The sequence below is a fragment of the Gracilinanus agilis genome, chromosome 1 (assembly GCF_016433145.1).
Source record: "Gracilinanus agilis isolate LMUSP501 chromosome 1, AgileGrace, whole genome shotgun sequence".
In the NCBI taxonomy this organism is placed as follows: domain Eukaryota; kingdom Metazoa; phylum Chordata; class Mammalia; order Didelphimorphia; family Didelphidae; genus Gracilinanus; species Gracilinanus agilis.
In genome coordinates, this window is record NC_058130.1 from 651614283 (window position 1) to 651631584 (window position 17302).

General features: G+C 33.5%; 1 protein-coding gene across 1 annotated transcript in view; it reads left to right on the forward strand.

The window, feature by feature from the left end:
- Window positions 1–17302, forward strand: part of PKHD1L1 (PKHD1 like 1) — a 210869-nt gene that overhangs the window by 156997 nt on the left and 36570 nt on the right. The window contains exons 58-68 of the mRNA XM_044658261.1: window positions 849–978; window positions 4322–4495; window positions 8514–8617; window positions 9254–9383; window positions 10298–10419; window positions 12820–12910; window positions 13627–13775; window positions 13858–13980; window positions 14246–14357; window positions 14440–14556; window positions 15680–15845. Coding sequence (XP_044514196.1) covers window positions 849–978; window positions 4322–4495; window positions 8514–8617; window positions 9254–9383; window positions 10298–10419; window positions 12820–12910; window positions 13627–13775; window positions 13858–13980; window positions 14246–14357; window positions 14440–14556; window positions 15680–15845 — 1418 coding nt within the window. The remainder of the gene's footprint in view (window positions 1–848; window positions 979–4321; window positions 4496–8513; window positions 8618–9253; window positions 9384–10297; window positions 10420–12819; window positions 12911–13626; window positions 13776–13857; window positions 13981–14245; window positions 14358–14439; window positions 14557–15679; window positions 15846–17302) is intronic.

The following is a 17302-nucleotide window of genomic DNA, read 5'->3' on the forward strand; positions in this document are numbered from 1 at the left end:
TTACTTTTATAATTAGTCTATAATACTTAATTATTATTACTTGTATATTTTTCTGTAACTAAAAATGAGAAAACAGGAAAAAATTTTAAAGAATCTCTTTACAATATATCCTCTTTGTAGCATTTTAGCTGTGATCAGCGATGTAGTCGCAAATGTTGACTTTCCAAAAACATTTTCTTCATTGCTTTCTCCAGTCTAGATAATCAATAAATCAAACCCTGATTTATAGTTTGCTGATCTCTGAAGCGTAAATGCTCAAACTGAAATTTTAACAAGAGACTTCCCCAAGTGTGTTAGAACTAGCTTTAGCACACTTCTGAAAAATCCTACCCAGAAAAGGGATGCATTAGATCACCTTCAAGATCCTTTGAGACCTCAGATTATGGTTCTTACCACTTCTAATTTCCCCTTAGGTATAATAACTTTCAACAAGATGTATTAATCAATAGTTCTTATCATTTAGGAAGGTGTTGCTAAGTCCTCACCAGAACATATCCTGACTAGTTTTTAATATAAATACAATATAAATATTGGCAATTTGTTTTTGTCTGTTTGTTACACAGTGTTATAGTGCTGTGATCAAAATGATTAGATGAGATTAGGGGAAAGTCAAAGATGATTTAAAAGAACTAGTAACACAAATCAGACCTTGTTGCACTTAGAGAACTGAATTTTCTTTTTTTTTCTGTTGCTAAACTGTACTAATCACTGCAATAATAATTGAAATGCAATAGTTTCTCATACTTATGAAATTATAACTCATTGTGCATATTAAATGTATTTGTTACAAAATCTAAACCTACTGCTTAAAACTGATACTTGAATATTTTGCCTTGAATTTTTGTAAGGTTGGAGATGATATTGTGATAACAACTACAAGCTATGATCCCAGACAGACAGAAACCAGAAGGATAACACAAGTCTTGGCTGATCGAAGAAGTTTAATCCTAAATGATTCTCTTTCTTATACTCACATTGGTAAGAAGTTGTTTCATAACAAGAAACTGTAATTAACTAGAATATTATTAAATATTTAAATTTATAAGATGAAGGGGAAGATGGGTGGAAATTTTATAGAATAAGATCTAGAGTTAAAAGAGATATTAAACATTATCCAATCCAAGTTCCTGATGTTATAAATAATGAAAGTGAGGCCCAAAGATGTAAGATCACTTCTCTGGGGTCACACAGTAGCAAATATTTGAGTTAAGATTTGAATTCAGATCTTCTTAATCAAATAAAGTACTGTTTTAATGTTTAGATAGTTTAAATCACCTGAAATTAAACTTAAGGAATAGGGACAAAGGAATTACCTTAAGTATTAATTCTATTCAAGTACATTGAAGTATTTCTTTCATTTTTAAAAACATAGATCCTGATTTTTATGTACAAACTGTTCTTAGCCTGACTTTTTATCTCTCAAGATGGTAATTTCAAGGCCAAAAAAAATTCAACAGATTTTATCATCTGCATTTTAATTAGAAATGGTTTCATATAGAAGTGTCTTGTACCATTTTTGATGATGGAACTGAGGCAAATCTTCCAAGAATATAAGTTTCTTAACCAAAAAAAAAAAAAAAAGATCAAAATATCATAGATACAGAGATAGAAAAAACATCAGAGATCATCTAGTCCAACTTTCTTATTTTATGGATGAGAAAACTGAAGCTAAGGAAGTGATGTGACTTGCCAAAGTCACACAAGAAGTAAATATCAGAAGTTGAATTTATACCTAGGTCCTCAAATTCTAGAATAAGTTCCCTTTCCATAAACTATAAAGGTTCTAATCTAGGCTTCAAGTTCTGTAGAACAAATCAATTCATCAAAGATTCCTACTCCTCCTTAAAGGTGATCTAGAATGTTCTAATTTTCACCTGACTAATCCAATTACTAAACTCTCAATTCAGTGCTTTCTCACTTTTCCTGGTCCTACAACCAACTTGGATACTTGAATTTAGACTTAATTATCTTTTCCTTCCTTCTCCACTTTTCAACTATCTCTACCACAATGGAAGTAGACTCCTCTCCAGGGTCCTCCTTGTTCTAATAGGTGGACTTTTTACCTAAGGCTAGCTAGAAATCAGGCCTTCATGCCATTTCCTGCCATCTCCCTGCCATGCACCCTTCATCCTGTAATATACTCCCAAGCCTTAACCAGTATTCTCCTACATGTTGTCTTTCCCCTTTAGAATGTAAGTTTCTTGAGGGTGGGGGAAGCTTTACATGCATCCCCACCTAATAAATGGCCCATCCATTTATCATCTATCTTTCTATCTTCTGTCATAACCAATGTGCCTAGATGCCCTAATCTGGTAACTATTTCACTGTTCCCTCTTTTTTTTAAATACTTTTTTAAAACCCTAATATCTTTTATATATATATATCCTTCTATATTAACTTTATTTGTTACAGGGCTAGGCAACGGGGGTTAAGTGACTTGCCCAGGGTCACACAGCTAGGAAGTGTCTGAGGCTAGATTCGAACCTAGGACCTCCTGTCTCTAGGCCTGGCTCTCAATCCACTGAGCCATCCAGCTTCCCCCTCACTGTTCTCTTCTTAACCCTACCTATCACTTAGTAGAAATCATAAGCATAGCCTTTCCAAAATTTTATCAGTTAAGAAACATTTATTAAGTACTTACTAAATGTCCATGTATTGAGTCCTTACTCCTCAAAGGGAAAAAAAATACTATATAAATTGATAAATGTTACACCATGGTAAGATAATTAAAGAGCATGTAAATCTACCCAGTAACACACTAGTTAATAGATAAACCTTCTAATTTAATTGCTACCTATAAATTCTTTATGTTAAAGTTTGGTCAATAATCCTTTCTAGGAGGCTCTGTACCAGTTTATCATTTTTTTCATAGTCCCAAAGAGAATAATGGCTCCTATCCCACAGCCTCCCTTCAGTTTGGGATAGGCTGATCTGAAAAAATTGGACTAACTCTTAGCCATTCAGGAAGTTTATTGATTTTATGGAAGATTTGTGGCTATTATGCTTACATTCCTCCTGAGCCATTGAATATCTAATTTTCCTTTCTCCATTCCCACCCCTGCCCAAGAATGAAGTAAATACAAAACAACTATAAATAGCATTCCCATCATTACCAAATAAAATATAACCAATCTCCAAAATTGAGGTCTGCTGGCAAACAATTAAATTTAAATAAACTCAACCATGTCTTATTACTTGCCCTAAATATGAGAACTTAAATTGGATTTTCAGTAGATAGAAAAAAATTGGGTAAATTTTATGTGGAAAGAGCATTGAACATCAAATTTGGAATCATGATTCCAAGTTCTGGGTCTGCCACTTCCTAGCACATTAACCTTGAACTCATATGATTGTAAACTTGACAAGTTGGACTAGATGATCCCTATTTTTGCTTCAAGCTATAAAATTCTAGGATTTAATGACACTTCTTTCTGGATTTAATATAATCTAATCAGCTCCACAAAGTTGGAGAAGTTAAAAAAAACAGGCTTATTTAATTATCAATGTAATTCTTTCAATTATGTGGCTGGCAAGATCATTTCCAAATCTCAAATTCTGTAATTCCATGACTGGTTAATATACAATACAATACTATCAGATCCACGGGATAAAGTAGGTTGCACAGTGGGTAGAATACAAGACCTGAAGTCAGGAAGCTTTCTTATTTCAAATCTGGCTACTTACTGGTTGTGTAGCTCTGGGCAAGTCACTGGACTCTGTTTCTCTCAGTTTCCTCATCTGTAAAATGAACTAAAGAAGGAAATGGCAAACTACCCCAGTATCTTTGCCAAGAAAACCCCAAATGAGATCACAAAGAGTTGGACACGACTGAAAAAATGGCTGAACATAATAAAGTACATGAGGCAAACTAAGGCATTGACCTTAGGCAAGATGAAAAAATTTGTCACTTTGGTAAATCATTTAACCACCGTATTTTATTTTCTCATCTATCAAAATCATCGTAAGCTTTTTAACTTACAATATAACCATGTTATAGTGAATAATTTGAGGTGATTACAAACTAACTTCAAGAACTAATAAGTAATGACTGAAATTGTTGATTATATTCATAGTACTAGAATAATTTTGAAGAAATATTTTTAGTTATGTTTTAATCTGTAAACAAAAAATGTGAATTTCAATAGGCATCATGCCCACATTTGAATACGTAAATCAGCACGGTTAAGGTTTAATTTACTATACATTTATGCTGACATTTTGCAAATAGAAAGGTCTTCACTAGATTATTTTAGAAAGAAAATTAGCTCACAAAATAGCTGTTTTTAGTATTGATAATTGACTAGCTAAATTTTTGTTTCAGCTGAAAAATATCACATACAAAGCACAGGCCAGAACTACACATTGGCTGCTGATGTTGGAATATTGAGCAGGAATATTAAAATAATTGGCGAAGATTATCCAGATCTGTTTAAAGAATCTTTTGGTGCACGAGTACTGGTCAGCTCATTCACTAAAAACATGGTGACTTACATAGGTATTCTGTTTATTTAATGGAAGTTTGTTTACTTTCTAAATATGGTGGGGAGGAAGGATTGTTTTTTTAATTGACAGAATTATTTAACAGATATTTATTTAGTATGAACTATGTGCCAGATATGGTGCTGGACCTTGGGGATATAAATGTAAAGAAGGAAATCACCCCTACTCACAATGAGCTTATATTTTAGTTGAGATAGAAAATGTGTGCATATATATGCATATATACATATATATATATATATATAACATAAATATAAGTTAACAAACACAAGTATAAACCAAGGAGTTAAATACAAGGTAATGTACAAGAGAAGTCCCTATAAGTTGATGTAGGGGTATGTGAAAAGGTTTTATTCTTTCAGAAAAGTGATGATTGTGTTGTGTCTTAAAGGAAGAGAGGGATTCTTAGGCAGAGGTGAGGATGAAGTACTTTTCAGGCATTCAGGATAGACAGTGCAGAGCACAGAGGAGAAATAGGGAGCATCATGGATGAGGAACAGAAAGAAGGCCAGTTTGACAAGATGGCAGAGTGCAAGATGGAGACTAATGTCCAGTGAGGCTGGAAAGACAGATTGGGGGTAAGATTATGAAGAGGCTTAAAAACAAAACAGAAAATGAAAACCCAGTCCTTCAGATTATACATGGTGTGATTCTGCAGGTGGAAGTGTCATGAGCCTGCTTTGAGGTATGCTCAATGGAAGGCTCTGGCTTTACCTGTGAGGATTGTAGGCAATGCACATGCTCTCAAGGACGAGACTCCCGCATTGGCCAGTCCCCTTCTACACAGAAACTTTTCTGTTTTGTTTTTAAGCCTCTTCATAATCTTACCCCCAACTTGTCTTTCCAGCCTCACTGGACATTAGTCTCCATCTCAAGTACACTCTCTCTAATTGGATACCTTGGCTCAAGCCAGTGCTTGGGATGCTGTACACCAGATCCCAAACTTCTCCTCCACTTGGGTGCAGCTCAGTAGGTTCTTGTCCCCTTGCTAGATGTCACCACCACACAGGATCCCAGGGAAATCAGGATGCAGGCTGAGATCTCCCAGGGCTAGCCACAGTTTTTGCCAACCCCTAATGGAGTCTCTCTCAGGGTACAAGCACCTCCTTCCTGCTCCTTCATTCCATCTTGGAATGCTCCAGCCTCCAGTCCTTCCTGCTAGGTCCCACCTTAACACTTAATTAATTACTAATCTTCCTTACAACAAGGCCAGATTTGAACTCAGAAAGATGAGTCTTCCTGACTTCAGACCTGGCACCCAGCTGCCCTTTTAAAAAACTGAGTTCATGAGTTATGTTGATTTGTTTAGCTGCTCTTTCAACTTATCCAAGATATTTTGTGATTATATTGGCCCGATTCCATATTTGAGAGCTTCCCATTCCTCCTTGCCTTTCTTAAAACATTATATAAATGCTAATTATTACTGTTTTTATAACAATTATAATAATAGATGCTGTTTATATAATACCCTAAGGTTTGCAAAGCACTTTTACATAAATGATTTCAGTTCATCCTTACAATAAAATTGTGACATAGCAGCTATTTGTATAATTACCCCCTTTTTACAGATAAGAAAATTGAGGCTCATACAGGCTAAATGATATACTCATGGTAATACAGTTGGGCCAATATTTGAACCTGTCTTTCTAATTCCAAATCAAGCATCAGTTCAGAGGCAGCTAAGTGGTAGAGTGGATCAGATAATAGACCTGAGTTCAATTCCAGCCTCACAAACTTGTAACTAGATGTCTGACCCTGGACAAGTCACTTCACCTATGTCTGTTCAGTTTCTTCAACCATAAAATCTGAATAGTAATAGCATCAACCTTCCACAGTTGTTGGAAAGATGAAACTGAAACTTTTCCAATTTTAAGTCCAACATCTGTTCTCGGATATCATACTTTCAGAGTTTTGGGCCTTGTGGGGGAATTTGACCCCCATTGCCTACCCTTACTACTCTTCTGCCTTGGAGCCAATACATGATATTGACTCTAAGATGGAAGGTAAGGGTTTAAAAAAAAATACTATTTGGTCAGAATTGTGGTGGGGTTTTGTTTTCATCTTTTTCCACATGTGATTATTAAAGTACAAGAAGTGAGACTTTAGATTCTCCAGAAAAAGGCTATCTCCTCTTCTCATTCAGTACACACACAAAAAAAAAGTTGATCAGTAAGCTCTGAGTTAAAAAATAAACATGCACTAAAAAGATCAGCTCTGAGGGAAAAGAAAGAAGAGGGGCTAAGAAGCTGATGCAAGACCCAATCCTACCAAGTTTGTAGCTCCCTCCTCTGCTATACCCATTATCAACTCTAAAGGAAAGCAAAGATTATGATAAATTAGCAGGTATTATTCAAGTATAAGTCCTGCTATACTATAGAGAATGTTAACACTTAGATTTAAGGAAGTCATTTGACAAAGTTTCTCACAAGTATTCTGGACAAGATGGAGATAATAGAATCCTAAATTTAAAGATGGTAGGACCTCTGAGTTATCTAGCTGAACCCTTTCATTCTACTAATGAGGAAACTTAGGTCCAAAAAAGGTTAAATGAATACTTTAGATTACACAGGTAGTAAATAGAAGAGCTAGAATTTGAACCCAGGTCCTCTGCTTCCAAATCCATTACTGTTTACTTTTGTGTCATACTTGTCTTTCTAGAAATATATAACTAAATAGCAATATAATCAGGCAGATAGGAAAATGATAATGCAACTAGAACCAAGTTATAAAACTGGAAATGTCTCCAATAGAATGTTACTTCATCCTTGGCCACATTCTATACAACATTTTCAGCGAATGGTTTATCATTTCAGATGATAGTAAGCTGAGAGAAATATAATATGTTTGGGTTCAGAATTAAAATCTAAAAAGCCTTTAATAGCTTAGAATAATAGATAAAATTACAATACTTTAATGTGGAATTTCTCAAGGAGCTGCCCTTTTTTCTGTCTTTTCTCCATACTCTGAAAGTCTATGAGATAGATGATTGATAGGCAGACATGTAGATAGATAGATAGATAGATAGATAGATAGATAGATAGATAGATAGATAGATAAGCAAACTGAGAAAGGAGAAAGAATGAACTATTCCAGAACCCTACCACTTACCTTTTCTCTAAATGCATTCTTTCCCCCTTGACTATTCATTTGGAAATTTCTTACATATGTCCATTTCTCTAACTTTTGGAGACAAATCTTCTTGGAGAAAGATGACAAAAAAACTTTATCTTTACCAGGATAGCTTCCTCTTTCAAGTGGCAATGCTGGTTCTTTTCATTGCCTCTCTTTTTTTGCTTTTAGGTCTTCCTGGATCCTCTAAAAGCTAGCTTTTGATTTCATCTTTCTATTATAACCTCCTTCACCAAGGTTTACTATGACCTCTTTTGGCCAATTCCAGGTGTCATCCCAATCCTTATTTTATTCAATCCTCTACAGCAGTGATGGGCAAACTTTTTAAAGAGGGGGTCAAAGGAAAGGAAATGCTCATCTGTCAGTCTGTTTCTAAGGCAACTCTTTCAAAGTTTCATTGTATTGTATCCTACTTATTGTATTCATCAGATTAGGAATAATGTTGCATGGCAGGATAGAACATTTCAGGGGGTCACATCTGGTCCACAGGCCATAGTTTGCCCATCACTGCTCTACAATATTCTCTTTCTCCTTCCCTTTTTCTTAGCTGACTTCTGGAAAATTGGATGGTTAGTCAATAATCATTTATTAAGTGCCTAATATGCTCCAGACACTGGGAAGCTGCCTTTTGCTATGTTCCTACCATTTCTGATAAACTACATAGTATACAGTGATCTATAATATAAAAAAAATCCAAACTATCTAAATTAGCATTTCAATTTAAATAACATCTTATGACTTGCTTGGGCACAAAGAAGCAAAGTAAAAATAGGCCAATTCAGGTTTCCATAGAACCTTTAAATAATTTTATTCAGTCTTTTTATACTACTTTAGTGTATCTACTTTACAGGAAAATCATTTAATTCAATATGTGTTTCCCTTAGGAAATGCAAGAATCAGTAATGTTGAATTTTATCACAGTGGTCAGGAAGGCTACAGAGATAATATGGACCCAAGATATTCTCTGGCTTTTCTTAACCTTGGACAGGTTTGTACTTTTTTTTATATATGCCTAATATATAAACATTTGTAATTGGTTCCAATTAATTTAAATAACCATCTTTTTAGAATAATATTTTAATAAGTTCTTAAATCGCATAATAGATTTTCCATTACTTTTTTAAAAAAACAATCAGAAGCCTATTTTTTGGTATAATTTGCTTTAAATGGGAAAAAGAAAGAATTTTGAGTGAAGAGAATTGGGTTTTAGTCCTGGCTCTGTCACTCACAAATTATATAATAATGGACAAACATTTTATCTCTTGGGGTCTTTCTTTTCTCATATAGAAAATAATAATGTTGGACTAGAAAATCTTGAGCTGCGTTGTAGCTCTAAACGCCTAAGCTAAACAGATTCTGCAGATACATGTGAACTATGTATACATATATATAAATATATATATGCTTATACATGTGTTTATACATAGGGATGTGTGTATATATTTAGAATATATATTCAGGATACAGGCAAAAGGACTATTAGAAGATCTCTTCAAAATTTTTGCTTTTTTTTCCCCAAGAGGTTCCTTTTGAAAATATTTACTGTAAATGTGGTTTTTATCTTGAAATATATTTCTTTTTTTTCTAAACATATAAACTGAGTTCCAATGGTTTTTTTTAATAGGATCAAGAATATGGCTCGTCTTATATCCGTGGTTGTGCTTTTCACAATGGTTTTTCTCCAGCAATTGGTGTATTTGGTACTGGTGGATTAGACATTGAGGATAACATCATTCACTTAACAGTGGGGGAAGGTAAAAGAAATATTTTGGTCTGAATCTGATATCTTTAGGCATCATGTTTCCTTAAATTCACAGAACAGGGAAGAAACTATTACTATCACAAATGATGGTTTAACATCAATGTTCATAGATTAAATACAGCGTTTTAATAATGTATCATATAATACACATATAACCCAGATCAAATTGTTTACCATCTCCAAGAAGGGAAAGGAAAAGGAGGAAGGGAGACAACTTGGGTCATATAAATTCAGAAAACTAATGTAGAAATTATTTCATGTAATTGGTAAAATATCTTTATGAAGAAAAAAATGTATCATAAATACAAATAATAACCAGATTTTACTTTTTAAAAAAATGATACATATTCTGTGCCCAGCCTGCCTCAGATCACTTCAGTGATTCCATTCAAATCTCAGAATTCAATAAAGCATCTGTGGCTTATAAAAATGAAATCAAACAACTTTATTCATAATAAAAAATTAAAAGGACATAATTCCTAAGATTTAAAAAATAGTAACTTAGATAAAATGGTTAATCTCTTCCACTTTTGCAATCACATTGGCAACCAGCCATAGTAGGTTAGGAATACCATGATATGCATGGTGGTAGGCATTGCTGATACCAGCACCCTTCTGTGACCTCGCCTTTTTATGCTTCAGGAGGCAGGGAAGCCCAACAATTTCCTTGCCTACTTAAAACCCATCCCAGCTTACATAACAGTTGGCATTCTTTCCACAAGGAAGAGAAGTATTCTTTATTTACTAGTCATTATTTGTTCCCTCTCTCCTTAGTCAAGTTAAATTACTGCTATAAGTTTCTCTCTGAGACAATTAACTATAAAGTACCCAAAATTCCCAAAATGGCAAAATAACTTTACTGACAACTTTATCTCTCTACTTTTTTTGTTTGCTTTTAATTTACAGGCTTAAAGATATGGGGAAATCGCAACCGAGTACGAGGGAATTTGGTTACTTCAACCATGTGGCCAGGAACATACCAAAATAGAAAAGAACTAAGTTCAACTCTGTGGCATGCAGCAATTGAGGTACTGAGAAGGAATTTATAATTTTATGAAATTAGAAGGGACTTTACAGGTTATCTATTTCAAAGCTCCACAAAATACCATCTATCTGTTGAATATCATCAGTGACAGAATATTTATCACACAAGGCAGCCAGTTCAATATCCTCAGGAAAAATTATCCTGCCCAGATGATACTTGATGTGGTGCTATGATAGGTCAAATGAAGTTATCTTTCTCTTACAGACATAGAGATTATGGCATTGTAAATTGAGTACTGAACTTGGAATCAGAAGAGATTTAGATTCAAAGCCTTTGTCTGAAACTTGTGAACTGTGTGCCTATGAGTGGAGTACTTAGACCAAAAAATTGGAATTTGGAATTTCATTGAAAATTGACTATGAACTGTAGATCTTTAAATAAATGCGAATGACAAAAAATTATAATGATGATGATAGCACTATAAGTTCTGAGTTTCCTTTTTTTAATATCAGTTCATATGATTTTTTTTTCTCATTTTATACTTTCCTCTCTAACTTTTTCCATTTCTTTCAAATTCTAAATATTTGGATTCAGGTCTGAGATCTGGTGTTAAATTGGTGAAGTCCTAAATCTTTCTATATCTCTTTCATATTTTCCTCAGCTGCAAAATAAGTGTCCCTAAAATCTCTAAAATTCCTTCTTGATATAAACATTATAAGATTTTACATGTAAAGTTACTAATATTTTATTTGACCTCTCGGATGCTTTGAAGTTTGTGAAATGTGTTCTCAAAATTCTTTAGCTAGAATTGGGATGGAACTAGGAGCATGAAGAAGAGAAGAATAGGATTTGGGGGAGGGATGCTGCCAATTTTCTTCCCTTTATATTTCACTTACCTATTCTACCATTATAGGTACAGTGTGAGAAATAGATAGACAGACAGAGAGAGACAAAGAAACAGAGATAATGGATAGAGGTAGCTTTTAAGCTAGGACAACCTGAGTACAATTCCTGCCTCTAACATGTACTGGCTGTGTCACCCTGAGCATATCACTTAATCTCTTTATGTTGTAGACAATTCTCTAAGTCTATAAGTTGCAGAGAAAATTGTGGCCTACAATGATAGAGAGAATTTTCTTTTCTGAGAGTTTCCTGATCAGTGAAGTCACATTATCTATCATTAAGAAAGTAAATGGAAAAGATAGTTTCATTGGCTAAAGAAAGCAAATGTTTTCTATTTGCTCAGTTATTAGTATAGTATTCATATTAAATGTGATATGTTATAAAAAGCAGCATTACACAGCAGATAAAGATGTTCTCAGAGTCAGGAAGATCTTGATTTAAAATTTGCTTCTGATGCATATATACATATATATACATATATACATATATACATATATATATATATATATATATATATATATATATATATATAACCCTGAACAAACTACTTAATCTTTCAATCCTCTAGGCAGTTTTCTAAGACTAGAAATTGCAAAGAGTATAGAAGCAGAGCTACCTAGTTAAGAGAGAATTTCCTCACCTGGAAGTTCCCTTTAACCAATGAAAACAGATCCAATCCTTATGTCATTTCAAACCTATGTTGTTATAAGAGTCTGGAAAGTAAAAACGTCCTCTTCTAGTCCCAGTTACTCATCTGAGACCTTTAGTAAAAGGAAATATCTAAATGCTGACTCCAGATCTTTAGCCAATTGATTATAATTTTATTGTACTTATTTGTGTTTAGTTGGTATTCTTGAAAGTTTTGTTTTTGAAATAACGTGATCTTTAATATGCCTAGGTCTTAGCATAGTCTTCATTTTGTTGATCATTTCTCCAAGTCAGAAAAATGACAAAGGTTATGTGTCCTTATTTTATCCTCTTCTTTTACTTGGCTTATGAAAGTATCTGTTTTGGTAATTATGTTCAACAGGAACACGAACTACTTTTTTATTCTTACCTATTTAATTTGATTAATTTCTAATATTTCCACTAAGACGATAATCTATTATAATTATATCTATATTCTTCTTTAATAAATAAGTCAAATGGATCACAAAATAGAAGTCCAAATGTGTAAAATAAATTCTCAGGAATATTACACTGGTAGAATTGGACATAAGGCGGGTTAATCATGATATCTATTAAAAGGAGTTTAGTTACTAAGATATCAAAAGTCTTTTATAAGGTCATTTCAACATATGAGACAGTCCTTGGGATTTCAAGAAGAGTATTAAGTCAGGATTCCAGTATAATTTAATAGCATAACTTAAGCTCAAATTGTATAAATAATTGATTTTACTTGTTTTAACTTTTTACAAGGGAGAAAGATGATAAGTTTTATGATGCATATCATAAGTTTTATTACAGAGGAATTCATATATTGCATAATTTCTGTCATGTGGTCACCTAACCCAAAATATTTTCTTTATTTTTGTACTAGATAAATATGGCTACCAATACAATCTTACAGGATAATGTTGTTGCAGGATTTGAAAGAGTTGGTTACCATATTGCTGGTGAACCATGTACAGGTAAGTTACTGATTTATAACATATCTATAGCTTAGAATGTCTGCTATTTGAATGAAAGAAAAACAATGTCCACTTAATTCAGCAGGTGACATCAGTTCTTCCTTTTATAGCATTGAACATGCTCCAAGACAATATGGAATCCCAAAGGAAACTGGGTATTTTTAGGAGGACTTTCATTAAAATTTGTTTTCCAAACATGTCACACAATCACTGCCCTAGCTTAAAAAATACAATAAACCAGTCTTCTTGGACATACAGTGAATCTGCTCTTCACCTGGAAAATAAATAAATAAATAAATAAATAAATAAATGTTCACTAGGCCTAAATTCCAGAGATTCTTGAAAAAGTCAAGTAAAAAAATAATATTAATTCCAAAGCTGCACTATTCTTTTTTATATATTTCTTTCTATGGGGGTATACTGATAATTTCAAACATTATTTCTCTAGATAATTCGTAAGTTTGGGGAAATTTTCTTTTAAATAGATAGCAACATATAAAATGAGATACTAATATATCATCTTTAATAATATGAGCTAAAGGTCAGTCATATTACTTCTGCAAATTACAGATATAATACTTTTTGGTCATCACATAAAAATTAAGTCTTAGATATGTTAATTTTTAAAGTTTCCTAAAACTAAAAATTAGGAGCTTAATAAATACAGGCAGTATGTTTTGCTCATTTCATAATACAATTATGTAATTTCTTTCTAGATCAAGCTAATTCAGCAGAAAAGTGGCATAACAATGAAGCTCATGGAGGTTTATATGGTGTTTATATGAACCAAGATGGCTTCCCCGGGTGTTCTCACATCCAGTGGTTTACAATTTGGAAATGCTGGGATTATGGCATCTATTTTCAGGTAAATGTGATTATTCCTTTTGATCTTATGATTGTTGTTATTTGGTGTTCTTAGGACTTTGATACAAAAAAATGTTTTGCAGACCACAGAGAGTGTGCAAGTCTCTAATGTGACCCTGGTTGACAATGGGATGGGAATTCTTCCCATTATATATATGCCAGCTGCAACATCTCACAAAATTTCCAGCAAAACAGTACAAATTAAGGTAAGAAATGCAAACTCTCTCACAAAGTACTGCTAGCAAAAAATAACTAGGATACTCTGTGTGTGTGTGTGTGTGTGTGTGTGTGTGTGTGTGTGTGTGTATGTATCAAAGAATAATAAATATTTTTGGAGTGGTTATTTTGACTTCTAGTGCTTTAAACTTTTTTATTATGATTTACTTCAGGTAAATTCAGTAACACTATTATTATTATTAGTCCAAGGAATATTTATTATTATCATATATATAATAAATGACTATTTTCTAGAATTTATTAGTTGTAGGAAGCAGCCCCCAATTTAACTGTTCTGATGTCCTCACCAATGATGATCCTAATATTGAACTTACTGCTGCCCATCGGAGCACTAGACCTCCCTCAGGTAGTGTATTTTGCAAAGTTGAGATTTGCCTGTGCAAAAAAAATTCAGCTAAACTTCATGATTTTTTTTCCTTTGGAACAAGGGGGTAGAAGTGGAATTTGCTGGCCTACCTTTGCCTCTGCACACAACATGGCACCAAGGAAACCCCATGCAGGGCTCATGAGTTACAATGCTATTAGTGGACTGTTAGAAGTGTCTGGTAAGTTTAAAAATTATAATTAGCAATTGTCTGATGAATTTGAAAATGAAAACAGAAACTGAAGTATAAAAATGTTACAAAGTTACATCTGAAAGAAAAAAATACTTAAAATTAATATTCATATGAATCATCAAGATAAGAAAAAATAAGTCAAAGATCAGAAGGGTACATTTCAAAAATGATTCCCTAGTATATTACCAAGGAAAATGAAGAAGTAACTGTTACTTTGACTTTTGAGAAGGCAAATGAAAATGGTTATGATCATAATAGCAGCTCATACAGACAAGTGTAGATTAAGCTAGTTTTTATCTCCAACCCATTAGGCATACAATGAAAGATTTTGCTCACTTCAATATAATTTTCTATAGTAAATTTCTTTAGGATTTCATTTCAGGAAGTTATCTCTACAAAGACGATAGCTCTTGAGAAAAATGTGGCCTCAAGTACCTTTAACTACATTTTTCCCCCTCATTTTATGCCCATTGATTGGCTACTGTGTCAGAATTTCAGTTTTTCTTTGATGGCAGGAAACCAATTTAAAATATTACATGGAGTTTGAATGAAACATTTCATATTGATTTTAATGAAGTTCTTTATCTGCAAAATGAAGGGGTTAGACCAGGTGATCTCCAATATTCCCTCCAGCCCTAAATCCTATGACAAATGTGTTCCAAAATATTAAAGAAAGCATATTGGCATAAAAATGCCTTTGTGAAGTAAAGCCACATTTCATTAAGGAGCTACATTCCTTTTAAAATTCAGAACACTGAACTGTAAAAGACAGTATAAGAACAGAGGTATCTTAATAAAATTCATTGTCCAGTTGGACCCCTATTTTTGAAATAAAAAGATAGAACTTGCAAAATGAATATAACTGAGTATTGTTTGTGCCTGTGCTGCTGTTTCTTTTTGAGTCCATATTTCTAAATAAATGCAATACATTAGGAACTATGAATAACAGGGCCAACAACAGAATAATGTCCTCCCCAAATAAACAAAAAATTGTCTTGTACAGGGTAGGATTGGTACATAAAATACGTGAAATTAGAATGTCATAAAAGGGTTTTTTATTATTACTTTTAAACAAGTGTGATGGATGATTTGTTTTTTGTATTTGTTTTAGATTCCACATTTGTTGGATTTAAAAATGTTTGTTCAGATGAAACTGCTGTGATGTTCATGACAAATCCTTTAAATGAAGATTTACAACATCCGATTCATGTGAAAAATATACACATGGTTGACACAACTGAACAATCAAAAATATTTATACACAGGCCTGATTTAAGGTAATAGTCAATTGTACTACAAACTGCAGTCAAACTTTTATCATTTTTATCCCATTGTTCATTTTCCCGTATATCTAAAGATGTTATTATACAAAAACCACAAGCAGATGGCTATAAACAACAACAAAAAATATTACCCATGTGGAAATCACCAAGATTCTAAGCAGCACTGATATAACTACACAATTAAGTTTAGGAATTTGTTTATTATTAATCAGAATAACTCAAAGTAAGATTTAAGTACTATCTTTTAATTTGGAAAGACAGAATTGGATTATGGGTATGTGGCTATGCATCTCTAGGCATAGACTGTGAGGTGACAAGTGCCTGCCCTATTCCTACTGTCATTTCTTTGTACTCAACTTAGGGAAAGGAAACATATAAGGAAAGAAAGCCTCTTTCTTAAGCTCCCTATTCTTTTGTCTCCATAATGCTCTCTCCTATCACTTCCCATGAGTTTAATTAGCATCTTTATATCTGTTGAATCCCAGATTTATATACTAGGCTCAGTGTCTCCTCTGGGCTTCCATTTCCCATTATTAATTCCCTATTGGATATTTCCAACTAGAGTTGCGGAGTCATCTCAAACTCAGGGTATCAAAAACAACTCATTATCATCCCCTCCAGAAAAACCCAATCCTTCCTCCAAACTCCACTATTTCTGTCTAAAGCACCACTATTCTTCCATTCTCCTTGCTTATAACATGAGCATTATTATCCTCTACATACTCTGCCATCTAAGCAACTGGAAAAACCTGCCATTTCTCTCATTTGTCATCTTTCACATGCAACCATTTCTCTCTACTCTCATAGCTATCACCTTAGTTCGCACCCTAATCATCTGTTGCCTACATGATTACAATGACTCCTAACCAATGTCCCTTCCTCAAGCCTGTCCCCACTCTAAGCTGTCCCAAACACTGCTTCCAAAGTGATTTTTCTTAAGTGCTCATCTAACCCTTGCATTAGTCAATCAACTTCAAAGCTTCTTATTACTCAGACAATCAAATTTAAACTCCTTTGTTTAGTTTCTAAAGCCCTCTATGACCTGTTCCAAACTTATCTTTTCAGGCTCACTGAACATTATTTCTATTCCTGCTCTCTGGGATCTAGCCAAACTGCTCTCTGTTTGTCACACAGAGTGCTCCCTCTCCCATCTCTGTGCCATTATGGTATTGGCTATCTCCAACGCCTGGAATTGATTCCCTTCTTATTTATTTCCCATGGAAGCTTTCTTTTCAAGACAACTCAACCATCACCTTCTGCATGAAACCTTTCCTCATCTCCTCATCTTATTGTGTTCTCTTCTAACTACCATGTATTTTGTGTTTATTTACATTTTCTTTGTATTTATTCTGTATATGTATGTATACATATATCCTTATTGTCTCCCTTTTATAGAATATAATCTTGACAAAAATTGTTTCCTGCATTGTATTTGTATTCCTCAAACCCAA